The sequence below is a fragment of the Carcharodon carcharias genome, chromosome 11 (assembly GCF_017639515.1).
Source record: "Carcharodon carcharias isolate sCarCar2 chromosome 11, sCarCar2.pri, whole genome shotgun sequence".
NCBI classification, from domain to species: domain Eukaryota; kingdom Metazoa; phylum Chordata; class Chondrichthyes; order Lamniformes; family Lamnidae; genus Carcharodon; species Carcharodon carcharias.
The window spans coordinates 22,792,600-22,818,495 of NC_054477.1; the positions used below are offsets into that span (position 1 = coordinate 22,792,600).

At 44.1% G+C, this 25,896-nt stretch overlaps 1 protein-coding gene across 2 annotated transcripts in view; it reads right to left on the minus strand.

Annotated features, from left to right (window-relative positions):
- Positions 1-25,896, minus strand: part of LOC121284428 (SH2 domain-containing protein 1A-like) — a 60,302-nt gene that overhangs the window by 22,977 nt on the left and 11,429 nt on the right. The window contains exon 3 of one of the 2 annotated variants that reach the window (XM_041199886.1): positions 138-279. In XM_041199886.1, the coding sequence (XP_041055820.1) occupies positions 138-279 (142 nt within the window). Of the gene's footprint in view, positions 1-128; positions 280-25,896 lie in introns of both variants that reach the window. The other variant, XM_041199885.1, reaches the window with a different exon arrangement.

Sequence of the window (25,896 nt, forward strand, 5' to 3'; positions counted from 1 at the left end):
GACAGCATCAAATAAATGTTAGTTTTTCCACGACCTTCTTAAACCTGAAAGCCATTGGTTCATCAAAACAAATAATATACCTACCTCTAGATAATAGAATAAATTATATTGACACATACACATTTTACCTTTCTCACCTTCATTCTGATTTCGGGTTTTGTATGTTCTATATTCCACTGGATGCAGTAATGGTGCAACGGTACCTTGGCCTGGTTCCTCATAAGTTAAAATAAGTTTTTCTATGCTGCTGAAAAACCGAGGTAGAACTCCTTTCGATGTCTGTTATGTGAAAGAATAAAATTAAAGTAGGTTATCGAGTCTGTTTTTTTTTAATTATTCATTCATGGGATGTGCGTGTTGCTGGCAACCCCGGCTTTCATTGTCTCAGACTTTTACAGCACAGAAGGAGACCATTCAGCCCATCGTGTCCATGCTGGTCAACAAAGATCTGACTGCACTAATCCCATTTTCCAGCGTTTGGCCCATAGCCCTGAAGGCTATGGCAACACAAGTGACTGTCTAAATACTTCCTAAATGTTTTGAGTGTTTCTGATTGAACCACCCTTTCAGGCAGTGAGTTCCTGACTCCCACCACCCTCTGGGTGAAATAATTTCTCAACTCCCCTCTTAGCCTTCTACCTCTTACCTCTACTAATGGAAAAAGTGCCTTCCTATCCACTCTATCTATGCCCCTCAATATCTTATACACCTCTATCAGGTCCCTTCTCAACCTTCACTACTCCAAGGAAAACTACCCCAGCCTATCCAATCATTCCTCGTAGCTCAGACCCTCCAGCCGAGGCAGCATCCTGGTAAATCTCCTCTGCACCCTCTAGTGCCTATCAATTCCTAATTGCCTTTGAGAAGATGGTGGTGAGCTACCTTCTTGAACCGCAGGGAGTTCCTGAATTTTGACCCAGCAACAGTGAAGGAACGCCGATATACTTCCAAGTCAGGATGGTGAGTGGCTTGGAGGGGAACTTCCAGGTGGTGGTGTTCCCATGTGTCTGCTGCCCTTGTCCTTCTAGATAATAGTGGTCAAGGATTTGGAAGGTGCTGTTTAAGGAGCTATGGTAAGTTCCCGCAGTGCATCTTGTAGATGGTACATACTGCTGCCATTGTGTATTGGTGGTGGAGGGAGTGAATATTTGTGGATGTGGTGCCAATCAAGCAGGCTGTGTTGTCCTGGATGATGTCAAGCTCCTTGAGTGTTGTTGGTGCGGCACTCGCCCAGGCAAGTGGAGTCCATCGCACTCCTGACTTGTGCCTTGTAGATGGTGGACAAGCTTTGGGGAGTCAGGAGGTCAGTTACTCGTCACAGGATTCCCAGCCTCTGACCTGCTCTTGTAGCTATAGTATTTATATGACTAGTCTAGTTCAGTTTCTTATCAATGGTAACCTCCAGTTGATAGTGGGGGTTTAGCAATGGTAAAGCCATTTAATGTCAAGGGGCGATGGCTAAGTTCTCTCTTGTTGGAGATGGCCGTTGCCTGGCACTTGTGGGGCATGAATGTTACTTGCCACTTGTCAGACCAAGCCTGCATATTTTCCAGACCTTGCTGCATTTGGACATGGACTGCTTCAGTATCTGAGAAGTTGCGAATGGTCCTGATCTTTGTGCATTCATCAGCAAACATCCTCGCTTCTGACCTTATGATGGAAGGAAGGTCATTGATGAAGCAGCTGAAGATGGTTGGGCCTAGGACACTACCATAAGGAACTCCTGCAGTGATGTCCTGGAGTTGAAATGATTGACCTCCAACAACCACAACCATCTTCCTTTGTGCTAAGTATGACTCCAACCAGTGGAGAGTTTTCTCCTTGATTCCGATTGATTCCAGTTTTGTTAGGGATACTGCAGTATAAGCCAGTCAGAATCGTAAGCTCACCAGGTTGGCTGTTAATTAAACAGAGCCCAGCAGCTCTCAAACTGCTCCGTAGACCCAGCAACAGTGAAGGAACAGTGATATATTTCCAAGTCAGAATGGTGAGTGGCTTGGAGGGTAATTTCCAGGTGGTGGTGTTCCCATGTCCTTCTGCCCTTGTCCTTCTAGATAGTAGTGGTCAAGGATTTGGAAGGTGCTGTTTAAGGAGTCATGGTAAGTCTATGACTTCCACCACCTAAAAAGGCAAGAGGCAGTAGGTGCATGGGAACATCATAGCATCCATGTTCCCTTCCAAGTCACACACCATCCCAACTTAGACACATGTCACTGTTCCTTCATGATCTGAGTCAAAATCCTGAAACACTCTATCTAACAGCACTGTGGAAGTATCTTCAGTACTGCAGTGGTTCAAGATGACGCACCACAAGCTTCTCAAGCATAACTAATGTTGGGCCAAAAATGCCAGACTTGCTGGTGACATTCATAACCAAAAATTCTTTATTCAATGTCAATAAATCTGAGAATCCCATGTATGTAATATTAATTGTACAGTTAAAAATGAGTAATGCTCAGTATATTGTGATGTTTAAAAGACTGTGCTCTAAATTGTATTGGGTAACTTGCCAATGCCTTCCAGTCAGAAAGTGACATAAATGCATTGTGCCAGAACACAATCTGCCATTTACTTTCAGATGTTATTCCAGCCACTTTAATGACTTACTCCCTTTCAATTCAAAACAAGAAAACTATTGCAAAGATTTTTACTGGGACTGTATTGTTGAAAAGGAATTGTGGAACCAGCTGCTCTAGATGTCATCATTTATGTCTGCTTCTCTGAACCTGACCTTCCGTGCACTTAGAAGCCTTCGAGATTCCTGCATTCCTCCAATTCGTACCTCTTACACGTCCCCGAATTTCATTTCTCCACCATTGTTTTTTATTTATTCACTCATGAGATGTGAGCATCGCTGGCAAGGCCAGCATTTGTTGCCCATTCTGAATTTCCCTTTGAAAGCAGGTAAGAGTCATTGCTGTGGGTCTGGAGTCACATGTAGGCCAGCCCAGTAAGGACAGCAGATTTCCTTCCCCGAAGGGCATTAGTGAACCAGATGGGCTTTTACATCAGGTGGTGGCGTAGCGGTATTGTCACTGGGCCAGTATTCCACAGGCCTTAGGGTAATCCCCTGGGCACCACGGTTCAAATCCTACCGCAGCAGACGGTGAAATTTGAATGCAATAAAAATCTGGAACTAAAAGTCTGCTGATGACCACCGGAACCATTGCTGATGGTTGTAAACAGCCCTGTCATTCACTTATGCTCTTTAGGGGAGGAAATCTGCTGTCTTTACCTGGTCAGGCCTACATGTGACTCCAGGCTAATAGCAATGTGGTTGACTCGTAAATGCCCTCTAAACAAGGGCAATTAGGGATGGGCATCACATGAATGAAACCAGCTTTCAATTCCAGATTTTGCTTTTAATTAAATGAATTTAAATTCCATTAGCTACTGCTGTTCCCTGGATTACTCGTCCCAGTGACAGTACCACGTAACCACTGTCTCTCCAGGTTGCATGCCTTCAAGTGCTTATGCCCTAAACTCTGGAATTACCTCCCTCAACCTCCACTCTCTCTTCTCCTTAAAACATACCACATTGACCAAGCTTTTGGGCATTTATCCTAATGTCACCTTATGTGGCCCAGTGTCTAAGTTTTTCTTTTTGATAATGCTCCTGTGAAGCATCTTGTGATGTTCCAGGCATTCCAGGCATTATTTCCAGGTGGGTAACTATTTATCAAATACTAGCAATTCCCATGCACTACTGCCCCTATGTTTGGGATCTTGTCTCTAAAAAACAGTTAAATGGATATCCAAGGGTTGTTAGGGAACAGACTGTGGAATTGGCTGCTTTAAAGGACACAGATGGGGTGGAATTTAGTGGGGGCCCTCGGGAATGAGTTATAAGATGATGGCACCAGAGGATTGGAAGAGGAGACGAGGAAGAAGGGGGTGTAAGAGTGTCCTTCACCTTCTCAATGCCCCAAAATGTTATCAGTCCCAGAGAACGACCCTCCCACCCAGAGGCCAATTAAAGCCCTTAAGTCACCAATTTAGGGCCACTTATGGGCCCTCTGCCACATGAGGAGACCACCCAGTGAAATATGGCAACCTCCCTCTGGACTTGTGATGGAAGGGGCCCTCCTGATCAGGCACTCTGTGGCCCACAATGGGGCCTCAGTGGCAAAGGTCACGCCTGCAGAAATGCCTCTCCCTCATGCTCAGGCCCATCCCCCATCACAAACCCCCACATTCCCCCACCCACCCCACTCGCTGAGGCCTGCCTGACTGGCCCCAGCAACCCCTACCCCACTTCCCCAGGTCCTAGGGCAGCATCCATGCTGCTTCTCCAGGCTGGACACAGTTCCAGCAGTGACCACCGCACTCAGTGGCGCTGCTGAGATTGAAGAGCTGGTGGCCCTCCATTTGGTTTTCTGGCCCATCATCAGAGCCACCACTGCCAGACAAAACTCTGCCAATAAATACATCAAACCTGCAATATTTCAATCCTTTGTTGGCCCGTTCTCTCCACAAGAAATTCTGAACCTTCCCAGGTTTTATTCTTCCCTAAGCTGGCAGTTGTTGTAGGGTGCTGGATACCACTCATTGGTCTTAGCGAAATCTTAATTAATCTTAAATAGATTAACTGTGTGTATTTAGTAACTATAAAAACTATGTACATGTACACAGTGAAGGCTGCTCGGTGGGCACTGCGGGGACTGGGGTGTTTTATTGACCCCTTTAATCACATTTTGGTTTAAAGTTGTAAGTTTCCTTTAAACTTTGTTCTTGGTTTACAGCTGACCTAAATTAGGGGCTGTGCCTGATTTATCCCTAATTTTGTTAATTTAGTTTAATTGTTTTAACTCGAAAGAGTTACACAGTGAAGGCTGCTCGGTGGGCACCGCGGGGACTGGGGTGTTTTATTGACCCCCTTAATCACATTTTGGTTTAAAGTTTGTAAGTTTCCTTTAAACTTTGTCCTCAGTTTTACAACTGACCTGAATTAGGGGCTGTGATTGCTTTATCGCTTATTTTGTTAATTTAGTTTAATTGTTTAACTCCAAAAGAGTTACACAGTGAAGGCTTCAAACTAGGAGCTGTCTCCATGCTTGCTCATACATATGGCTCAGTTCAACACTAGATTGACCCCTAGGTACAAGTCACGTTATTTTTTCCTTTATTCATTCACAGGATGTGGGCTTCACTGGCTGGGCCAGCAGTTACTTCCCATCCCTAGTTTCCCTTGAGGTGGTGATGGTGAGTTTCCTTCTTGAATCACTGCAGTCCATGTGTTGTAGGTACACCCACAGTGCTGTTAGGAAGGGAGTTCCAGGATTTTGACCCAGCGACAGCGAAGGAATGGCAATATATTTCTAAGTCAGGATGGTGAGTGGCTTGGAGGGGAACTTCCAGATAGCGGTGTTCCCAAGGTCCTCAATTCCGACCTCATGATTAGAAGGAAGGTCATTGATGAAGCAACTGAAGATGGTTGGGCCGAGGACACTACCTCGCGGAACTCCTGCAGTGATATCCTGGAGCTGAGATGACTGACCTCCAACAGCCACAACTATCTTTCTTTGTGCTAGGTATGACTCCAACCAGTGGAGAGTTTTCCCCCTGATTCCCATTGACTCCAGGTTTGCTGGGGCTCCTTGATGCCACACTTGGTCAAATGCGGCCTTGATGTCAGGGGCAGTCACTCTCTTACATCGCTGTATGAACAGTACTGTACTCAGTCCCACATATACCCTTATACTACCACAGTCACCTTTAATCTTCTTTTCTGTTTAAATGTTAGTTTTACACAACGTACTGCTCTTGCCAATAGTGTGTTCCCTTTACTCAGTTGTGTGCCACTACCACTGTGCTAAATAGGATAGATTTCAGACAGATCTAGCAACTCAAGACTGGGCAACCATGAGGCACTGTGGGCAAACAGCAGCAGCAGAATTGTACTCAACTACAATCTGTAACATCATGGCCTGGCATATTCCCGACTCTACCATTACCATCAAGCCAGGGATCAACCCTGGTTCAATGAAGGGTGCAGGAGGGCATGTCAGGAACAGCACCAGGCGCATCTAAAATTGAGCTATCAACCTTAATGGTGAAGCTGCAACACAGGACTACTGACATGTCAAAAAGCACAAGCAGCTAGTGATAGACAGAGCTAAGTGGTTCCACAGCCAACAGATCAAATCTAAGCTCTGCAACCCTGCCACATCCAGTCGTGAAAGATGGCAGACAATTAAACAGCTCACTGGAGGAGGAGGCTCCAAAAATATCCCCATCTTCAATGATAGGGGAGTCCAGCACATTAGTGTAAGAGATAAGGCTGAAGCATTTGCAAGAATCTTCAGCCAGAAGTGCCGAGTGGACGATCCATCTTGGCCTCCTCTGGAAGTCCCCAGCATCAAAGCCAATTTGGTCATTCCATTTGATATCAAGAAATGGCTGAAGGCACTGGATACTGCAAAGGCTATGGGCCCTGACAATATTCCGACAATAGTACTGAAGACTTCTGCTCCAGAACTTGCCACGCCCCTAGCCAAGCTGTTCCAGTACAGCTATAACATTAGCATCTAGCCAGCATAGAAAAATTGCCCAGTAATGTCCTGTACACAAACAGCAGGAAAAATCCAACACAGGCAATTACCGCCCCATCAGCCTACTCCTGATCATCAGTAAAGTAATGGAAGGAGTCATTAACAGTGCTATCAAGCCATTCTTGCTTACTGATAACCTGCTAACTAATGATCAGTTTCGGTTCTCCAAGGGCCACTCGCCTCCTGACCTCCTGACATTCTTGGTTCAAATATGGACAAAAGAGCTGAACTCCAGAGGTGAGGTGAGTGTGATTGCCCTTGACATCAAGGCAGAATTTGACCGAGTGTGGCATCACAGAGCCCTGACAAAACTGCAGTCAATGGGAATCAGGATAAAACTCTTCACTGGTTGATGTCATACCTAACACAAAGGAACATGGTTGTGGTTATTGGAGGTCAATCATCTCAGTTCCAGGACAACACTGCAAGAGTTCCTCAGGATAGTATCCTAGGCCCACCATCTTCAGCTGCTTCATCAATGACCTTCCTTCCATCATAAGGTCAGAAGTGGAGATGTTTGCTGATAATTACACAATGTTCGACACCATTCATGACTCCTCAGATACGGAAGCAGCCAATGCCCAAATGCAGCAAAATCTGGACAATATCCAGGCTTGGGTTGACACATGGCAAGTAACATTCGCGCCACACAAGTTCCAGGCAATGACCATTTCCAACAAGAGAGAATCTAGCAATCACCCCTTGACATTCACTGGCATTACCATTGCTAAATCCCCGTGTACCAACATCCTGGAGGTTACCATTGACCAGAAAGTGAACTGGACTAGCCACATAAATACTGTGGGTACAAGCGCAGGACAGGGGCTAGGAATTCTACGGTGAATACTTCACCTCCTGACTCCCCAAATCTGTCCAACATCTGCAAGGCACAAGTCAGGAGCGTGACAGAATATTCTCCACTTGCCTGATCTAGTACAATTCCAACAACACTCAAGAAGCTCGACACCATCCAGGACAAAGCAACCCACTTGACTGGCACCCCATTCACAAACATTCACTCCCTCCACCACTGGCACACAGTGGTAGCAGTGTGTACCATCTACAAATTGCACTGCAGGAACTCACCAAGGCTCCTTAGACATCACCTTCCAAACCCACAACCACTACCTTCTAGAAGGACAAAGGCAGCAGACATATGGGAACATCACCACCTGGAAGTTCCCCTCCAAGCCACTCACCATCCTGACTTGGAAATATATCACCGTTCCTTCACTGTCACTGGGTGAAAATCCTGGAGCTCCCTCCCCAACAGTACTGTTGGTGTACCTACATGACATGGACTGCAGCGGTTCAAGAAGGCAGCTCACCACCATCTTCTCAAGGGCAATTAGGGATGGGCAATACATGCTGACCTAGCCAGTGATGCCCACATCCCGTGAATGAATAAAAGAAATGTTAAATCAGCCCCTGATGTTATGTGAGTGAGCCAATCTCAGAAATTTGAACACCCTTCAACTGGAGTCTGCCTAACCCACACCAATACAGACCTGTAGCGGAAATCCATTCCTTTTTTAGAGAAAATAATAAGTCTCAATCCTGCATGAAGACTGTCTAAAAATCTGAACTGTAGATATAGTTCCTTAGCAATGACTTTATATTGATTCATTGTCTAATTGCTTATGACATTTTCTGCTTCCCTTTTGATGGTCCCAGAAGAACTGGTGAACCGTTTCAAGTTTCCCAGGAACAAAGATAATCAAAGGAAATAAAGTTGCTAAAGTGTCAGCCTTGGTTCTGTTGTAACACTGAGTCAGGGGATTCTGGACTTAAGTCTCACTCCTGAGACTTGAGCATATAATCTAGGCTGACACTCCCATGTAGTGCTGGGAGAGTGCGGCACTACTGAAGGTGCCATTTTTCAAATGAGATGTTAAACCAAGACCCCTTAATGCTCTTTCAGGTGAACGCAGAATATTCCATGGCACTACTTGAAGAAGAGCAGCAATGTTCTCCCAGAGTCCTGGCCACCATTTAACCCTTTGCCAACACCTAAAAACAGATGATCTAGCTATTTATCTTATTGCTGTGTATAAATTGGCTGCCAAATTTTGTGCATTACAACAATGACCACATTTCAAAAGTACTCTTTTGACTATAAAGTGCTTTGGGAGAACCTGAGTGAAAAGCAATATGTAAACACGTGCATTTCATTTTCCTTCCTACATATGCAAAGAATGTGCAGAAAGAATCTGCAGTAACCATTTCATAAATGCTGAATACCGATTCAACAGGCTTGATTTTGTTGGGGCAACAGTAGCCCTGTTGACAGCCCAGAAGGCAGGGGACATCCACTATCTCGACCATTTAGGAATTCTATGGTAATCTAGAGGCAAATGAGCTGCTCCCTTTAAGATCCCACCTCCACAGCTGCTGGCCAATTGAAGGGAAAGCAGCCCTTAGTCTCAGCAGTACCACTGGGAGCAGTGGTCAGGAAAAGCAGCATATATACCCTCTCAGGATAAGGTAAAGGAGGTGGGGAGATCAGGATCATCAGGACCAATCAGACAGGCTCTAGTGAAGAGGTCGGGGGGGGTGGTGGTGGTGGCTGTTGGTAAGGACAAGGGGCTGTTGCTGCAGGCAGGGGTCCCAGAGGGAAATGCCAGGGTTCACCAGCTGGTCTCCCCCACATATTGCTAGCAGCAGCAGAAAGAGGACTTAATTTATTTCAATTTCATTCATTTCAATTGCCCTTGAGAATGGAGTGAGAGCATTCAACCACATTGCTGTGGGTTTGGAGTCACACGTAGGCCAGACCACGTAAGGATGACAGATTTACTTCCCTAAAGGACATTAGTGAACCAGATGGGTTTTTGCAACAATCAACAATGGTTTCATAGTCATTAGACTTTTAATTCCAGATTCTTTATTGAATTCAAATTTCACCATCTGCTGTAGTGGGATTCGAACCCGGATTTCCGGGGCATTACCCTGGGTCTCTGGATTACTAGTCTAGTGACAATACCGCTACGCCACTGCCTCCCCCTTAAGTGAGGCAATTAGTCACTGGCTGGGAGGGCCATCTGTCCTCTACCTTCCCCAGCACTGGCAGAACGCCAAGATAGCTGGAAGGCACCACTCTCCCTGCCCTCTCTCCTGATTTTTTGGTTCCCCATGCCTCCCAGCCCACTCTATTGAGCCACATAAAATTCAGCCCAGATTGTCACCTCCTTCACTCTGAATGGGCCATTCAGCAAGTATAAGAAGCTATTGTTCCATTAGTTCTTAGCTGAAGAACATCTAGCACTAAGGAAACCGAAAATGAAATGTTTTTGCATGGCAAGGATGTCCAAACTATTTAATTGAATACAAAAAGCTTGCTGCAGCAGGTTGTGTTTTTGGGCAAAATCCTGACGGAGATTAAATTTAAAGTGGCTGTCAGCTCCCTGGACATAAATACCAAAATGCAGAAACTTAATTATGAATACAATCAAGACTAAAATTCCGTGTTGTTCACAGTGCCCAATAACACTGAGAAGACTTAGATTCTTAGTTAGCCAATTTTTTGTGTGGTCTCTTATTGGAAATAGTCACACCATCTGCACTGCCCATCCTCGCCGCTGCCACCAAAACAAGATCCCCAGAGACTCTCAGCTAATTAGCCTTATGCACAACATCTCGTTACTGAGCCAGATAAACCAGGCGCTAGGGTCCCTATAGGCTCTGGACAGAATTAACTGGACTCAGCTGGGTTAATGGGAAGAGGGTTATAATTGTAGAAGAAACACTTGCATTGGTATAGTGCCCTTTACAAGCTTTGAAGGGCCAATGAAGTACTTTTGACTTGTGGTGGCTGTTGCAATGAAGGAAATGCAGCAGCAATTTGCACACAGCAAACTCATTCAAACAGCAATGTGATAATGACCAGATCATGTTTTTTGTGATATTGACTGAAGGATAAATATTAGTCAGGGCATCAGGGAGAACTCCCCTGTTCTTCTTGGAAATAGTGCCATGGAATCGTTAGCATTCACCTTAGAAAGTAGTGGGGACTTCAATTTAACGTCTCATCAAAAAGACGGCTCCTCCAACAATGCAGCACTCGCTCAGTACTGCACTGAAGTGTCGGCCTAGGTTTTTAAGCTCAAGTCTCTGGAGCAGGACTTGAACCTGCAAACTCAGAGGACAGGGTGCTACCAACTGAACCACAGCTAACACATCACCTTGTCCCTGCTTGGAGAGTGTGCTCATGTACAAGTCAGGTGTAGATAGGATCAGGTTGTTAGAATCATAGAAAGATGCATCACAAAAGAACACCATTCGACCTATCGTCCTGGTGCTATGAAAGAACTATCCACTTACTCCCTCCCTTCTACTCTTTCCCCATATTCCCACAAATTTTTCAACTTCCAATACTTCTCTAATCCCCTTTTGAAAGTTATTCTTGGAACTGCTTCCACTAACCTCTCGGGCAGTGCATTCCAGATCGTAACAACAAAAATGCTTTTCCTAATGATGCCCCAGGTTCTTTGGCCAACAACCTTAAAGTTCTTCCACATTTGGAATAGTTACAAAGGGGGTGGAGTGCGGGATTACTGATACCAATGGAACTAAATTGCTGCTGAGAGGATTCTCTTTTTAATGCTAATGCAAAAGCCAGGTGCCAGACTCAGTTTTCTGTACAGAACATAAAGCACTTGAATTACATGCCTTAAAAATTAAACTCAACTGATAAAACAAAAACATAACAAAGCTAATGAGCACCAAGAAGGATAAGAACAAAATGCCCCCAGCATATGGCTTCCCTGACCTTGGCTGGCAGTAAGGGTTAAGGATGAATGTCTGCAGTGGCATAAATAGGGACAAAACATTAGGTGGGGCCGGCACCACATCATATGCATGAAAGTAGCCCCGTGACATTAATAAATCTTTGCAAGTGACCCATTACTCACCATGTCACACCTGGGGTATAAACCTGCATTACTATTTGAGAAAACATCAGCTTTTTCTCATGCATGGTAATGAAAGCTGTCATCTGTTTCATAGTACAAGTGCATAGCTGATGGAAAACAGGTGCAATTCTGTTATTATGTGCCTTAAAAGAGTGATAGCTGAGCCATCTGGGTCAAAGACTCTTGATGTTCTGAAGCAGCTGCTCAGAATGTGCGCTCTGTCTGGAGGAATGGTGAACGCCCCACCCCCACCCCCTTTCACTGGCATGCAGATCATTCAATGTCAACTCCCGCTCACAAAGGCAAGATCTCTGGCCGTCTTTTAATTCATACCACAACTGTAAGAACAGCCATTGGAAAGTGAGGGCTATTGCTGTGTGCAAGTATCTCTAATACTCATGATTATTAGATAAAGATGACCAAATGAAAATCCTGAGCCCGCACTTGCCAAGAGCCAGACTAGGGGAGTTATTTTCCTCAAAGCAGTATGGTGGGGGGAGGGTGGAGGAGCACTCTGCCACTGCAAAATGCCAACGGGCCCTCCAAATCGCCACTAATTGGAGCCATCATGATGTAAGTTGGCTGCCAGCCTCCATTCAGCAACCCGGCCCACCTCTGGGCAACTTCCCAATGACGGGAATGCGTCAGAGAGCCATTGTGACCTGACTCCCCACTATTTCATCCCCCCGCCCCCGCCCCATTACCAAGCCCACTGCAGGGAGGATCTCCTGAACAGGAATGACAGGGGTTGGGTGAGGGAAAGTCTATGTTGGGGCGTGGGGGTGGGGGGGGGGGGTTTAATTTCCCTTTTTGAGTCAGGAGAAAAACTCCCAAATCCCACAAGGGAAACGAAGTTAAAAATTATACCAGTATGGGCCTATTCCAACCCAGTTTGTCCCCCATACGGATGGGAGTCACTGTGTCCTTCCATTCTGCCTAGTGGAAATTGCAGTCAGGTCCTGATGAGATCATCATGACCCAATCTGCATATGTGAAGATGTTGGAAAACTTTAAAATTATTTGTGGCCACAGCTGTCAGGTCCTCACAGGATACCCTGTGGCCTCAGCTGTAGACTTGTGACAGATGCAGCTCTGGGCTGGGGGCAGGAAGAACGGTGGGGAAATGAGTAACGCAAGGCTTTGCTGGCTTTCCAGCATGCCTTTGTGATGCTGTGTCTAGGGGCCTGCTGAGCTTTGCCCTTAAGGTTGGGCCCATCCACTGCTGATAAGCTCCGAGTAGCCACTCCAAGCGGCCAGTTAATTGCCACTAGGTGGCTATCCGCTATCAACAGGCAGGTAGCCACCTCCATTGCTCACCAGCCTCCAGCAAGGTTTCCCAGTGGCCGAACATGTCGGACGGTTGACCCAACGTGCCATGTTCAAAATGTTCTCCCAACCCACCACCAAAGTCACCAGCCCACAGCTGGTAAGATTCTGTCCTCAATCCTCTGCTCTCCACACTATGGTTTCTGCTAGGCAAGTCGGGTAAAAACTACCTACTAGCATTTCCTTACTTAGACAGTGGACTCTTGCACTCTAGTCCGGCACATGAAGAATGGCAACTTGGATCAGATCAGGCCTTGCTGTACTCAAGCTCAAGCCATCATATAATAGTCACAATAGAACTGAATTTTACCCGCAAAGGGTTAAAAAAGCAGGAAGTTATTCTAATCTTATATAAAGCACTAGTTCATCTTCAGATTGAGTATCGTGTCCAATTCTGGACATCACACTTCCGGAAGGATGTGAAGACTTGGGAAAGGGTACAGAAGTGATTTACTAAAATGGTTCCAGGGATGCGAGATTATAGTTACATGGATAGACTGGGGAAACTAATGTTGTTCTCCCTCGAGCGTAGAATGCTGAGAGAATATTTGATACAGATGTTTAAAATTATGAAGGGATTTGATAGAGTAAATAAATAGAAACTATTGCTAATGTCTGAGGAAACAGATTTAAGGTGACTGGTGAAAGAACCAGGGGCAGGGGAACCAGAGGAAAAACCATTTTACATGACGAGTGGTTATGATTTGAAATGCACTGCATGATAGGGTGGTGGATACATGTTCAAAGGGAATTGGTTAAATACTTGAAGGAGAAAATGTTGCAGGGATATGGAAAAATAGAGGGGAAGTGGGATGAAATGGATTGCTCTTTCAAAGAATTGGCACAGATTCTCCTCCTGTGCCATCCTATTCAATGAGTCTGTGATTTTTCTAAGTGTATTAATATCTAATTTTCAGCAAGAGGCAAGTTACTCACTGTAGAATCTCCAAATTCTGGCCTGTTCTTGTAGCCACAGAATTTATGTGGCGGATCCCGTTAAGTTTTTAGTTAATTAGAGTTCATTAAAACCCCAGGATGTTGATAATGGGGGATTTAGCAATGTTAATGTTTGAACATCAGATGGTTAGATTCTTTGTTGTTGAAGATGCTCATTGTCTGGCACTTGTGTGGTGCAAATGTTACCTTCCACTTTTCAGCCTAAGCCTGAATGTTGTTCAGATCTTGCTGCATGCGAGCACAGACTGCTTCTCTAACTCACACAGTTACTCAACTGCCTCAAACCAGCCAAGAGTTAAAATGGGGACTATGGGCATCCTTTTTAATGAGGCACATTTAAAATGACACACATGTTATCCAAATGAACAGAGACAACCTCCTTCTCCAAACCCTACCCTATCTTCAATTCACAGAAGTGATCTTGTGACCTTGGTGCAGTTCCTACTGCTCTCCCTAGCTGCATCTTCTACCTGACGTTGCAGCTTTGAGATCAGATTCAATGCTGCCAAGAAGAAGGGGGCAGTACCAATACTGAGCAGCAAGGTGGCAATAGCACTTTAAGGATTTGCAAAAACTCAGAAAAAGTAACAGCTTCAGACAGATTTTTGCTATGTAAACTTATCAGGGGGTATATAGGGCAAAGGTGGGTGAATGAAATCACAAGCTACAGGAACAGGAGTAGGCCATTTAGCCTTCAAGCCTGTTCCAACATTCAATGTGATCAAGGCTGATCTGCGACCAAACTCCACATACCAACCTATGCCCCACATCCCTCAATACCTTTGATTCATAAAAATCTATTCATATCAATTAAAAATGTATATCAATTATTAATATCAATTAAAATTCATACTGGATCTAGTACGAATTGCTGTTTGCAGAAGAGAGTTCCAAACCTCTACCACCCTTTGTGGTAGAAGCGTTTCCTAAATTCATTCCCGAAACATCTGGCTCTACATTTTAGACCATGTCTCTGAGTCCAGATCACCCAACCAGCAGAAACACTTCCTCCCAATCCCTCCCTACCTGTCCCTCTTCATATCTTGTAAGGGACGATAAAGTGGTTCAGGTACAGTACACTGTGACTTGTTCTTCAAGTACTGGACATGCCTTTAGTTGAATACAATGCAAGCTCAGCAAAGTGCTGCCTCAGGGAGATCAGCTCCAATTTAAAACTTTTATTGAATATGTTTAAAAACTTTCCCTGCCATGTCCCCTCATGTGACACTGTCACATGAGTTGGGACGTGTCTATAAGTTTTATTGAAACCTTTCTTAAAGATTTAAATACCCTCATGAAACCTCATCCCACCCGTGGATGAGGTTTCATGCTTTTTCCGAAGCCCGCCAGGGCTCCTAACCTGCCCGCCAACCTTAAGGTTGGACGGTCAGGTCCATTAACGACTTTAATTACTTTTTCAATGGCCTCAATAGGCCTTTGATGGGTTGGTGGGCACGCAGCTGACTCAGCTGCGCCCCCGCCGACCTGAAAATGGAAATGTCGCGGGGTGACGTCGGGAGTTCCACCCGCTCGCCAACCGGAAGATCCCTAGAATTTTGCTCAAAAGTCTGTATCAAATGCCTTTTGAAAATCCATATACACCACATCAACTGCATTTCCTTTATCAACCTTCTCTGTTACCTCTTCAAAAAAGAACTGTGTGAATGTGCGGAGTAAGAAGTGGCGAGCACTCCCTTTTCCGGGTTTTGAATGTGTAAATTAAACCAACCTTCTTTCTAACTGAACTTTGTTGTGGATTATTTGTAAAACTGGATCACAAAATCCAAGTGATTGGGAAAACACGCCTATTCTTTTAAAAATACTAATTCAAAACACGTTCTGCTTATGGACAGGGGCTAAGAAGAAACCAGTGCAGTTTGACTGTCTCTCTCCTGTCCGTAACACATGGAACACCACCGCCTGCAAACACCCCTCCAGGCCATGCACCATCCTGACTTGGAATTATGTCGCTGTTCATTCACTGTCGCTGGTTCAAACTCCTGGAACTCCCTCCCTAACAGCACTGTGGGTGTACCTACAACAAAAGAACTGCAGCGGTTCAAGAAGACAGCTCACCACCATCTTCTTCAGGGCAATTAAGGATGGGCAATAAATGCTGGCCTAGCCAGCGACGCCCACATCCCAGGAACGAATAAAAAAAAAAAAATTCCTTATCCCCAATGGTAACCAAGTAAAAGTCCAAACTAATCATTCATCATCACAGCTTCACTATTTTTCTCTAGCCTATTATCATTCATATAACAAATCCCCTAGTCTCAGTAGCACATGAACCATGCTGTCCTATTCAGCACAACAAAACCAGGAAATGCTGGAAAAACTCATCAGGTCTAACAGCATCTGTAGAGAGAGAAACAGAGTTAACGTTTCAAGTCCATATGACTCTTCTTCAGAAGTCATGTGGTCTCGAAACATTACCTGTTTCTCAATATCAACTGCTTTTGCTGGAATTATGCTTCTACTTCAACATGGGGGAAAAAAGTTTCCCCTAACTTCTAATCTTTCTTGAAAGTAGCTAATGTTAATCTTGCCCCTTCTAGTTATGTGTGCATTAGTTCCCAGTCCAGCAACACATCAGTTCTAAAGTTCTCATCCTTGTTTTCAACTCGATCCTAATTTCATCTTATCCCTATATCTGTAAACTTCTCCAGCGTACAACACTCCGAGATCCCTGCACTCCTCCAATTCTGGCCTCTTTAGTGTGGGGAGTGAATGGGGGGGCGCGGTGCAGGGGTGGTCCTTACTGCTGCTGAACATGTGTGCAGCCGCGCATGACTATGTTGACTGCAGTGTTGAGCTCCAAAATGGCAGTACGGGCTTCAAATCAGTATTATGTGTTGATTGACATTATGATCTGCCTACTCCACATACTCCTGGTGGACACTCTCTGTTACCTCCCCCCACACTAATATCACTTCCAGTATAACTTTTACCAAATGTGTGAGAGTGCCCTCGACACCATTTTGGACCTCCAAGGCCTCTCAAAGCACCCAAAACACTGGCGCTAAACATCCAAATTTTGCAGTGATTGGGTCTAAGTACAAACAATTTGTTCTTGGCTGAAATAGAGCCTGACTTCCCCTGAATACCATAAAAGAGGCGCAGAGTGAAAGTGTAATCACTATCCGTCCACATTTAGAAACCTTTTCCAAGAAAAATGTTATACCTGTTGTCGCATTGTGGCAAGTTGAATTTGGGAAGGCATAAAATATTTTTTTTGGGATATCTACTTGCAATTTGGGAGGCGTGGTCTTGAGAACAGTTGTGATTCAGAAGGGAACAGAATCCTGAAGAGCTGAGCACTGGGCGAATTAGTTAGACTATATAATATAAACAGGAGGGGATTTCTTTGAAATAAGATGATTTCTTTGAAGAACTGAATTTGTTTTGGAGTCCTGTTGAGCAACACAATGGAAAGAATTTAACATGATGCCATTTGGAATGCTTTGACCTTGAAATGAAGCTGTGAGGGACATCAATAACACTTAACACATATGTTTCTGTTCACAGCTTAACAGAATCCTTAACCTAAAACAAAAACAAAAATACCTGGAAAAACTCAGCAGGTCTGGCAGCAGACTTCAACAGAACTGTTCTGTTGAAGGGTCATTCGGACTCGAACCGTTAACTGTGCTCCTCTCCGCAGATGCTGCCAGACCTGCTGAGTTTTTCCAGGTATTTTTGTTTTTGTTTTGGATTTCCAGCATCTGCAGTTTTTTGCTTTTATGCTAGACTCCTTAACCTGTTGTTTAAAGGCCCTTTCAGCTTTAATAGAATAGGTTTTTGTTTGTTAAAAGTTGATCACAGCTGAAGGGGAGTTAGGGTTGTACAGATATTAATTGAAACAATATGTATTACTGAAGCATTTCTTCAATCTACAAAGTGCAAGGTTATTATTAAAACTTTTGTAAATTTATTTTTCAAAAAATACAACAGAAATGCAAATCTGATCAAGAAATTAATGTGTGATTGTATCTGTTTCTCAGTAGAAACAAGCTTTTACATTTCTGATGCTTAGTATTTTTGATATGAATCAGTGTGGCTTTATGAGGTTTCACTGCACTGGGTTCTCTGCAATCGATCTGTGGCAATTAAGTATTTAATGGCTTTCACCAAATCATGCAAATGTCATGAGGCTATGCCTCTTTAAGTTTGAAAATTTGGTTTTGAAACTTTCAACTGACTAGAAATTTTGCAATTTAAAATGAGACGGAACAAACTACTTAAAATGCAAGGCCACCTTCGAGGTGAAGGTGAAAAAACACAAACCTTCAGACCCATCAAACCTCATCACTGTCTAAGGAAGAGACATTAAAATGAAAAGTACTGGATATTAAAACAATGGCTGCCACAGATAGAGCCACTAAAAACCCCTTAGAAATACACAATGGGTGAAGTGTAACAGATCAGCCTGCAGCCACTGCAGGGAGATTGCAAGTAACACAGGGAGGATCAAGAAAGTTTTCAGCAGAGGAAACAAGCTGAAAAACTGCACTCTCTCACTTTTTGGAAAAGGTGTGAGGCACCAGTTCAAGAAGTCAACTATCAGAAAATTACCAGCAAACCGAAATCTTGAAGATTGTAGCATCTTCTACATCTGACTGTATCCAAGGAACCAGCTGACCTAAATTGGCCACAACATTCAAAGTCTACATCTCAAGGAAAATCAAAGGACATTTAACTGTATATTCTCTCAACTTTTTTTAATGGACTTTAACTCCCCTCATTTCTGATCACTGTGCGTGTGTGATGTCATGTTTTTATTAAACCTCCTTTGATTGGCTCAATGCATAAGTAGTTAAATGCATTCTGCTTTGAAAAAGGCATATCCTCGTGAAAAGGAAACAAAAACCTTTGTTATGACCAACTGAAGAGGTTGAATAGAGAGGAGCCAGCTCACTCCTTCTCCCCTGGTCACAACACAAACCAAAGGTTAAATATTACAATACGACAGTAAATCATTGTATTAATCCAATAGGGAGTAGTCAAGGTAATTTTAATTTATTTTTATTTCTAGAAATCGATGCAAGTTATGTGTATGTAACGTGAAGTTATGCTAATGGGGGTTGAGAGATAGAAGACAAAGAGAGTACAGTCTTTCGGCTTGCTTCCTCTGCTGAAAGCTTTCTTGACGCTCCCTGTGTCACTTGCAATCTCCCTGCAGTGAGCGCAGGGAGACGGAAGTGAGTGCTTTTGATACTTAACATGTTATAAAGGGGGAAAAACTCAATAGCCGAAAACGGATGCGGAGATTATGATGTGGTATTAGCCCTGTGCTCAATCCTTCTGAAGCACAGCAAGCTTGTGCTGCCTGCTGATTCGTCTGATTCTGCGCGCAGGCAGCACTGTTGAGTGGCTGCACACCTCAGCCGGGGCCCAAGTTTCTGTGAGGCTAGAACCACTTGAGGTTAACCTGAACCACCTAATGCCGACCTGCACTTCTTAGAGGGGAGGTGCTTTCTGCAGCAGGTGCTGGACAGCTGAGAAAGGCGTCGCAATAGGAAGAAGAGTGAATAATGGAGCGAGAGGGGAGACAACATGCCCAAGGTTCTCAAATAAAGCACTGGGCACCTTGGAGGAAGTGAATAGGAGGAGAGATGTGATTTATCCACAGGGCTCACGAGGCCCTCCAGACAATTATGCGAAGGCAGCAAGACCAAGTAGTATGGTAGTCAATGCCAGAGATTCAGCCATAAGAACCTGGATGCAGGGGGGTAAAAAATTCGATGATCTTATGCGAGTGGTCAAGGTCAGAGAATGTGTCTCCGAATCTTATATTCCACCAACTGCGCCATTAGACTCACACATTGCTCAATTCACCACATCCACCCACCTACCAACATCATCATCGATCCATCATGACTCAGACCCAACATTCTTAGTTTTGTCCCATGCTTACACAAGTAGCACTGCTGCAAGCCTCATGCCCACATCTCTCAGCTTGCACACACTGTCAGCCATTCAACCATGACAGCCACATCACCCAAATGCACCACACTCACTAAAGCACTTCCCTCTCTGCTGCAGCACAAGGGACACACAACTGAAGGCAGCAGGTGCTAACTAGCTGGGACAAGTGCAGTTGCATGTCCTTAACCCCATTTAGGAGAATGGTGCTAGCCAATATTGAAGCCGCTGTTGCTGAGGCTGTGGCCAGAGTCAGGGCTGAAACAATAGAAGGTGACAGCATTTTCACACCTAATCCTCCTCTCCATTCCACTTCCCCCTCATCCCACAATCTCTTCTGATTTACAAGTTGCAGGTGGTGTACTTTCCACCAGATTACAATCCTACCCTTGTGCCCTTCTCTTTTCTTATACCCAAGAACTGCCACCTGGCCACACAGGTGGAAGAGAAAGAGGTGGAAGAAGAGGAATACTATGATGAAGAAGCAACACCATCACTTGCTCTCACACTCGAAGCTACCAGGTCAGATACTGGCACTGCACATAATTTAGAGTATAACTTAGAAGCGAGACACTGGGTACAAGTGACCTGGCCACAGCACCAAGGTAGCAGAGATGTCTGTTCCCAAGAGGGTAAGGTTGAACATGGGTTCTGCTGCAGAGGACTCAGATGAAGACTTTGATGTGTGGCATCCATAAGAAGTGTGCCCACTGAAATGCTTGGTGCACTGGCAGGCCTGCCAGAAAGCCACATGCAATGTTAAGGAACATGGAGAAGGTTGGCGGTGACTTTGTACAGGGCTTGGAGCCTGTCTTTTCCAGTAGGGGAGTGGTTGGCAATTCCATTAGCACAACCCAGGCATGATATAGTGTTCAGTGGTCAATGTCTCAGTTTCCATTGCAGCACAAGCAGAAACCACCCAATGTCTGGCTGCTGTAACGAAAGCTCAGCCTTCTGCAATACAAGGACAGCTTGCTGCCACACAAGTTCAGACTGCTGCCATCATGGCTGCAGATATCAACTTTCCTATGGGCTTGCAGGATGTCACATCTGTCCAGCAACCTGTACTCCAACTGATTACTAGGATTGCTTGGGCACCAATCCTGGGGAATGGCAGTGGCTCCATGGACACACTTGGTGTCCTCTTTCAGGATGACAGCATTCCTGCTCCCATCACTGCCACTCTGCCAGTTGCTGTTGCTGGTCATCCAGCCAGCCCAGGCTAATACTGCACATGTCATGATGGTGCAGCCCAAAGCCAGGGCGTCCAAGCCCAGTGCTGTTCAAAGATAGCCTGCAGGGTCAAGTGAAAGTCAGCAGTCTTCCACCTATCCTGCTGCAACCATTTGGGTAGCACCTCAGAGGAGCACTGGGACAGGCAAAGGCACACAGAAGACAAACACCAAGGGAATGCACAAGCCTGATTATTTGATGTTTATCTGCAATAAGACATGATTTGATTCATAAATTTAGTATGGAATGTTTATTTTGTAATTGCTTTTATTTTTGCATTTGGCCTTGAGGATTGTAATGGCCACTAACAGAGGGAAGGTAAAGTATGGGACTGTTGGTGAATGGGGAATTGGGGTTGTCTTTACTGGTATTACATTGGGGTGAACCATTCACAGGTAGCCTGGCCAGAAAGGGGCATCAGTTTTGCCACCTCCCCTTTTCCTCCTCTTCTTCTTGCCCCTCCTCCTGCTCCACAGCATATCGCTGCATAGCTGGTGTAAGGGCAGTGCCCTTATGACGTTAAGGTTGTGCAACTTGCAGCAGATCTCCATGAATCTTGGCACCTGCTCTTCAGAGTACTGCAGGGCACCCCCAGGCAGCAGAATGGTTGCTTCAGGACTCCCAACAGTCTGTTCAATCGCATTTTGTTTGGTAGCATGGCTTTTTTGTTTGCACACTGCCTACACGTGCATGGGTGACGCACAAGATTCGTCAGCAAATAGTCCTTGCCATCCAGTAGCCAGCCTCTGTCACGGCTTGCCATATCTGCTCAAATGCAGATGGCACCATGGACTGCCGCAGAATGAAAGTATCATGATTGATTCCAGGATACCAGGCACCAACTTGCATAATGCTATGCGTGTGGCCACACACCAGCTACACGTTGAGGCGGTGGAATCTCTTTTAATTGCAGTACATCTCAGAGTCGACATGCACCAGCAGCAACATGACAATACATGCTGTCAGTGACACCCTGCAGCATGGAGAAGCCTGCAATCCTTGCAAAGTCATGTGCTTGCTCTGCCTGCTTCTCTCTGGCAAGAGAAAATGGAATGTATTCTGCTGTCTTGGAATTATAGAGCCTAAGTGCAAGAAGGGACAGCAAGCTTTTGCAAATATTGTCTGTTCCAGCCTGGAAGGATATTGATGCATAAACATTATGGCCACGGTAACCTTCATAGCCACGGGCAATGCCATCTGCACCCTACTTCTTACCCAAGGCAACTCAGTGATCTAAACAGTACATCAACTCTCTATTTTTAATAAAGAATGCAGGATAGCAACAAAAGAGCTCTGGGCCTTTGAAAAAAGTTGAATTTGACTCAGTCCCTGTTGTTGATTTAAGTTGTTCGAAAATTAATCATGAACATTAGGAGGGTTGACAGGCCAGGGATTGGTACATTATACTTAACTGGACTGCTACCTGTGTGAACCAATAATCCGTTGGCTACTGTCAACTTTGTCATATCATGCTCTGAATCCCAACTGTTAGTTTTCTGGTACCTGTGAACTATGGCATCTATAACACAAAACTACAACTTAGCTGCATTCACATTTCTTGAGACTGCTACCAAACTCTTTTTTTTTTAAAAGGTTGTTTTCCCTTGTGTTTCAAGATCCATTCAGGGAATATTTTATTGTTCATCTATGAATCCTGTCGTAGCCATTTAAAAGCAGATGAAGAGCAAATTGTTGCAGAATCAAGTGGTTTCCTTGTGCTGGTCACCAAACCCAATGGAAAACAGGATGGAGATAAAGCAGGCATGGGATAATAATCTGAACTATGATATTTTATTTGCTTTTGATAAAAAAAATGTAAAGACTTAATAACAAATACCTCCAAAGAAGAGACAGAACTAGAAATTATTTTGGAAATAATGCTTCTGGTAGCACTGGTAATTTAAATCTTAATTATTTCCAAGTCAAAACTCAAACTCAAAGTTATTCTATTGATTGGACCCTATTTGAATATTTCAAAAGACAGTCTGACTTCATGAGAGGTTGACTGTGGTTTTCATATGACCAGGCACAAATTATTCCCCCACTGAAATCATTTACTAAATAAAAAGGTCTGATCTGTTGTGACAATCATGGGTGGAGGAGGTGTCTGTTATCAGCAGCACCTTACTGTTTTTAGCTCCTAAATTTGAGCTATGCTTAATCATCCCTATCTCTTAAAGGTCACCATCAACTCATTAATTCAAACAGGCAGGACCTGCAGTTAGTTCAAGGCTCACTGTTGAAGAAAACGTCTATAGTTTGGTGGTTGCTTGTAAATTCCAGCTCCTGTCCCTAAAGGGAAGAATTTCTGACATCAGAAGGATGTTAAATGTTGAGTACAGTTGCCCTGCTGCCCCCTCCCCCACCCCATGACCCCCGACCCTGGTGAGTGCAGTTGGGTGTCCATGCAAAAAACAAAACCCCAAGAAGAGACATCTGCCGCAATTGTAGAAACAGTATAAGCTTTCCACAACCACCAATGTCAACTTGTTGGGGCAACCCTTCCCCCAAAAGTCTAAGCTTTCAAAAAGCAGGAACTTGTAAATTAAGCAAAAGGGGACATAAGAGTAAAATTGATGTTAAATACAGTCTACCAGTACTGCTAGAATTTTATATACACTAGCTGATCGCCCATGGCGATGCTCTGAGGTAATTCAAAGTTCAGTTCTGATATTTAGCCGCTAAGATGGCGCTGTTTGTAAATTGGCCTGTCCCTTTAAGGCCACTCCTCTTTTGTGAAGCAAACTTATGTATCCATGTCAGAAGAAGCCAGCAAGAAATGCCTGTCTTTCTCTGTTTAAAACATGCTTTGTATCTGTAACAAGCCTGTCATTCCGAAGTTTGGATTTGGAGTATTATATACCTGCGAGATTCAAGTCTTTTTCATTGGTGGATGTGGAAAGTGTTCATGTGCGCTGTTTTCAAATTTTACCACAAGAGGACTGATAGGGACTGGAGTATATTATAGGAATACAGGAACAGGAATTTAGCCCCTCAAGTATTTTCCATCATTCAAAGAGATCATGACTAATCTGGGACCTAACTCCATATTTAACCTTTATATTTAAAATATTTAACCTTTGTCCCATTTCCCTTAATGCCTTCGGTTAACAATATCCTGCTTCAGTTTTGGTGTCCATGCATGAAATTCCAAGTTTTTTTTCTGATGAACAGACTAACTGACTATTTATTTCATGGGTGTCTGTGGCATCTTGCTGTGCCATGTTGGCTGCGACCTTGGCCTGCATAACAACAATTACACTTAAAAAGTACTAGTAACGACAAAACTGCTTTGGAAGGTGCAGGGGAGGTAAAATGATCTACAAAGTGCTTTCTTCCTGTTAATATCAGTCAACTTCAGAGTCTAGTATAAACATCCTGCAACAGGTTACTTGTGGCCAACTTTTGTTTTAACAGTAAACTAATGTTAAAATCCCCCCACCCACCCCCAAGTGCAGTCTGGTGTCTGTACACAAAACAAAGCCCCAAGAAAGAGACATCTTCCGTGATAATGGAGACAGTAAAAGCTGACAATGGCTTGGACCTGAATATTCAAGGTTACATGACATTTCAGAAGGACAGGAAGGTAGGGAAAGGTATGGGGATAGCTTAAAACAAAAACAGAATTACCTGGAAAAACTCAGCAGGTCTGGCAGCATCGGCGGAGAAGAAAAGAGTTGACGTTTTGAGTCCTCATGACCCTTCGACAGAACTTGAGTTCGAGTCCAAGAAAGAGTTGAAATGTAAGCTGGTTTAAGGTGTGTGTGTGGGGGGCGGAGAGATAGAGAGAGAGAGAGAGGTGGGGGGGGGTGTGGTTGTAGGGACAAACAAGCAGTGATAGAAGCAGATCATCAAAAGATGTCAACGACAATAGTACAATAGAACACATAGGTGTTAAAGTTGGTGATATTATCTAAACGAATGTGCTAATTAAGAACATTCGTTTAGATAATATCACCAACTTTAACTTTAACACCTATGTGTTCTATTGTACTATTGTCGTTGACATCTTTTGATGATCTGCTTCTATCACTGCTTGTTTGTCCCTACAACCACACCTCCCCCCCCTCTCTCTCTCTATCTCTCCGCCCCCCACGCACACACCTTAAACCAGCTTATATTTCAACTCTTTCTTGGACTCGAACTCAAGTTCTGTCGAAGGGTCATGAGGACTCGAAACGTCAACTCTTTTCTTCTTCGCCGATGCTGCCAGACCTGCTGAGTTTTTCCAGGTAATTCTGTTTTTGTTTTGGATTTCCAGCATCCGCAGTTTTTTTGTTTTTATGGGGATAGCTTGGTTGATTCAGGATGACATTAGTACATTAGAGAAGGGTGACCTTAGTTCTAAATATCAAGATGTAGAATCAGTTTGGATCGAGGTAAGAAATAGTAAAGGTAGGAAGTCACTTGTGGGAGTAGTTTGTGGGCTCCCTAACAGTAACCACACTGTAGGACAGGATATACAGCAATAAATAATAGGAGTTTGTGACAAAGGTATAATGATAATCATGGGTGATTTTAATCTACATATAGATTGGATGAATCAGCTTGGCAAGGGTAGCCTGGAAGGTGAGTTCATAGAGTGTTTTCAGGATTGTTTCTTAGAGCAGCACGTTCTGTAGCCAACCAGAGAGCAGGCTATTCTAGATCTGGGAATGTGGAACATGAAGGATTAATTAATGACCTCATAAATAAAGGTGCCCCTAGGTAGCAGGATTATAACATGTCTGAATTTTAACATTCAATTTGAGGGAGAGAGAGTGGGTCTAAAATTATTGTTTTAAACTTAAATAAAGGCAATTATCAGGGTATGAAGACAGAGCCGGCTAAAGTGAACTGGGAATAGGTCAGTAGAGATGCAGTGGCTGACATTTAAGGAGGTATTTCATAACACTGAGCAAAGATACATTTCAGTAAGAAAGAAAGACTTTAGGAGAAGGACACACCAGCCATGGCTAACTGAGGAAATTAAATAGTATCAAATTGAAAGAAAA